Raw genomic sequence first — 4,177 nt, forward strand, 5'->3', positions numbered from 1 at the left:
CTCGATCGAAATATTGCGGTGATCGCATCAATCTCATCGCTACTCATCAGCGTGCATCTGTCAGTGTCCATTCTGGAGACGTCAACAATGGGGCCGTGAGCGACAGATGTCTGGCTTGAGCAAACTTTTATGAAATTTATCTTAATGTCAGTTTCTGTAACTTGTGGTGTTGGAGTCCAGCAGCGTGCTGTGGAATGTGTTTACAAAGATGAAGTGGTCGACACAGGCTATTGTCGCGATATAGCACAGCCGGATCGTCATCGTTCCTGTGAATTAATACCATGCCCTGAATGGGAAGTTAGTCCTTGGGAACAGGTATGTCAGTTTTTATTTCTTAAGTTATTCTAGCAAAAAGTAAAATTAGTTGAAACAGACAGCTGCTGTTAATGATGAAATTCATAAAGATCGTATTTTATTACAATCTTATGATACTTTATTCAAATAGTGTTCTGTAACTTGTGGTACTGGCTATCAACAACGATCTGTGCAATGTATATATCAGGAAAATCGTATGCCAGCAGAATCTGGAGCCTGTGTGGAATCGAAAAGACCGAAAGTCATAAGAACGGTATATTGGTTGGGGTTGGGGTAAAAATAATAAATATCTCTTTTATTTGTATTTCATTTCAGTGCACAAAAGCTCCCTGTCCGGACAAAGGTTACGATTCAAAGGCGAGTAGCTCTCGGCAACACCCCGCAAATGTGCTCACATCGAATCAAATATTTCGAACTACAATTTTCACCCAAGTTTCAGACGGTCAAAGTCCAACTAAATGGGAAACCGGAAGCTGGACTGATGTAAATCCCGGCTATTTTTTTTTTGCTCATTTGTTCATATTAAAAAAATTACCACTTTCTTGTTATTATAAATTTAATTTAAATATGCTAATGCGTTCTCTTCAGTGTTCTGCGATCTGTGGTCTAGGCAGAAGGTCTCGTTTGGTTGCCTGCCGTGATATGTTTGGACGCTTTTTGCCAGACCAGTATTGCAATCATTTGCAACCTCCGGCTAGAGAAGAAGCATGCGAGTCGACAGCTCATTGTGGAAATTGGAAAACGGGCCCTTGGCAATCGGTACTAAATCTGATCTAAATTTTTTTTATTTGTTTATTAATTTTTGTTTTTTCAGTGTTCTGAATTGTGTGGAGTGAATGTGAAAACTTATCGACAAGTTGTATGTGTTTCACCGCAAACAGACGATCATCTTGAAGAAGCTGACTGTGATGTCAGGAAGAAACCGTCCAACGAAAGAAGTTGCAACTTACCACCTTGCGGTCAAAGTTCACCGTCTGAGATCGATAATGAAAAATACGAATGGAGGGTCGGTGATTGGAGTGAAGTAAGATGCTGATTTATTTCATTTTATTTATTAATAATATTTCAGCAATAATGATAATTTTCATAATTACAAGAAATAAGCTCAAGATATGTATATTTATTGAATGAAATGAAAAGCATTTCCTTATTATATTTTCCGTTAGTTGGAATTGGAATTTTACGACTAATTTTGAAGTTTCAGTTTGCACCAAGTTGATATTTGAAAAAGTCACTCAAATAATTATCATCTATAACGAAAATTCATCATTCAGTTGTAAATATTTTGTTACAAAATTGCTTTTGCTATTCAAAAAATTATTTAATAATCTAATCAGATAATTAAATGACAAAGTGGGATAAAATGAAAATTTCAATTCTAATTTGCAGTTGCAGTGATGATATTTTGAAACTTTTGTCAAAAAGATTGTTGTTTGCCCTTTTCATGATTTTCAAGCTTTTACGTTAAAATGTGAATGCATAATAGAATAATGTTTACCAATTTTGTTGTTCGTTTATTTATTTATTTATTTATTCGATAAAAGTAGAGCATTTTAATTGCTTATTAAGATATTTAAATGCTTCTTGTTTACAATCAGTCAAAATTTCATCTTGTTCAGTGTTCTCGATCCTGTGGTGGTGGTCAACAGCAACGATTGGTTCAGTGTGTCCAAGCAGTCGTATTATCTGAACCAATTGAAAATTCTGCTAGTTGTTCAAGCTCGAATCGGCCAAATTCCATTCGACTGTGCAATACACAACCCTGCACCACTAGCCGTGGCAAGTGGCGTCCGTTGCAATGGTCAGCGGTAGGTGGTTGATTCTGTCCGCCACCCATTATTTTAATGTTAATTCTGTTTCATTTTTTTCTTTTTAATACTATTAATTTTTACTATTAATTTAATTTCATTACAAACACTGTTATTTTATGCACAGCGCGTGAATCACTCCTAAAACTACACTAGCCATCGTACACTGCGTATGCGTTTTTTCAGTACGGTTTTTTAAGCTTTATTCAATTATTTAATGCATTTGTTTTATTTATTAATTAACTTCATTTCATTTCACTTTACTGCTGTATTTTATTTTAAAAACATCCTCAACTGATGATCGTCTATTTTTATATTGTGACTCATGATCCTTCTTTTTCAAACTTGGAAGGCGCCTAAATTTGTAATTTATAAAAGTTACACGTAAATAATTTTCTTTTATCCGAATCTTTTCTGCTGAATTATCATATTTCATTTATTGTAGTGACGTCAATTGCAAATTCACTTGAGACTGCTTGTCTGCCCACTTGAGACTTTTACCAGTTACACAATTTTTACATTTATCTTCTTGTTTATTTTCTTTCTTTGTTAACTTTTCAAACACCAAACCAGTCAGTTTTTGCTCATGCTGTGGCTTTTGGCTCTTCGGTGCACGTTCACTTTTGTGTTAGCGTTGCTTACAGTCGATTAAAATAATTGAGTCGGAACTTTTTTTCGAAATTTCTACATATCAGATATTAATAAATTGAGAATATTGACCACTAGTGCTCAACATGATCAATTGACTAATATACAGATATATAGATTCATACAGACACGCATACACGCACACGCACATACACATCCACAGCCAGATTCACACACAAATGTACGTGATAAATAGCAAAAGAAAAGTTTATTTCTGTTCAAAGCAGTCATAAAAAAGAATCAATAATACTACACACAGTAGTGGTATACAAGAATTGTAGCGAAGTTGTTATTAATTTAAAAATAAGAATTTTTCCTCGTATCCACGCTCGATAAGTTTTTTTTTAATTTGTACTTGACTTTCTGCTTTTGTAACTACAGTCAGTTGTTATTGGCGGTGTTTTGGTTTTATGTTGTTCTTTTTTTGTTAAATTGCATATTTACTTTTTTGCGAAAAGATGTTCGTTTGTGTGTTCATTGACAGTGATTGATGAAATTTCACTGAATTTCATGTTGACGTCAAAAATGCACTCTATGTGTTGTTTGATTGGAATTTATTTCCATTTATTTATTAGTGTTCGTCAACTTGCGGGCGTGGCTACAGACGACGTCAGGTACATTGTGTCGATGCAGATACGTTACAGCTGCTTGATGACAATCACTGTGATCCGCTTGACAAACCACTTCCGGTTCACAGATGTCGCATGCGTGCTTGTCCACGATGGAGAACCAGCAAATGGTCACCGGTAAGTTGCTGTCTGACTTTCAGAAGAAGCTTTATTATTTTAATTATTTCTTACTGGTTTACTTTCTCGAATAATTTATTAACTTACGGGAGCATGTTTTTGTGAAATTGTTCAGAACGGTGGTTCTCAGACTTTTCTGGGCTGCGACCCACTTTTGAAAACGGTAATTTTTCGCGCGACTCACCTGCTTACAGTGCATATTCTAAAAGGTAAGAGGGGTTAAATAAAAAAAAATATTAGTTTTAATACTTTACATTTTTTAATGAAGAAACCTAATTATATTGTATAAGTTTATTTGTCAAATGCATAATGAGGTGTATGCGAACAGTGGGCTTGTTTTCTGTTTTGACCGATGACTTCTTCGACGTCCACACTAAGACGTGTTAGTTTTAGTCGCAAGATGTTGGATAATTGTAGCTTATTTCTAAATTTTTGCTTTTAATTCTATTCATTGCTGAAAATCCAATTTCGCACAAATAGGAAGTAGTAATAAAAGGAAGTAGCACTTTTAATGCTGCGGTGGAAAGAGTTGGACATATGTTGGATGACTGATAGCTAAAACTGTGTTAATGTTTTACGATCAAAATTGACTTTAAACGAAGAATCTTCAGACAAATTGATTAAATTCTCATCTGCTTTTGTGGATATGGCCGGAACGGA

At 34.8% G+C, this 4,177-nt stretch overlaps 1 protein-coding gene across 1 annotated transcript; it reads left to right on the forward strand.

Annotated features, from left to right (window-relative positions):
- Positions 1-144: 144 nt before the first annotated feature.
- Positions 145-3,680, forward strand: Tsp_12630a (ADAMTS family gon-1 protein; the record flags this gene model as incomplete). The annotated part of the gene is made up of 9 exons (XM_003370356.1): positions 145-315; positions 446-568; positions 631-798; positions 904-1,074; positions 1,130-1,339; positions 1,935-2,123; positions 2,899-2,952; positions 3,347-3,517; positions 3,633-3,680. Coding segments are annotated over exons 1-9 (1,305 nt in total), but the record flags the coding sequence as incomplete, so codon positions are not given.
- Positions 3,681-4,177: the final 497 nt, after the last annotated feature.

Source organism: Trichinella spiralis (assembly GCF_000181795.1).
Source record: "Trichinella spiralis strain ISS 195 chromosome Unknown Scfld877, whole genome shotgun sequence".
NCBI lineage: Eukaryota > Metazoa > Nematoda > Enoplea > Trichinellida > Trichinellidae > Trichinella > Trichinella spiralis.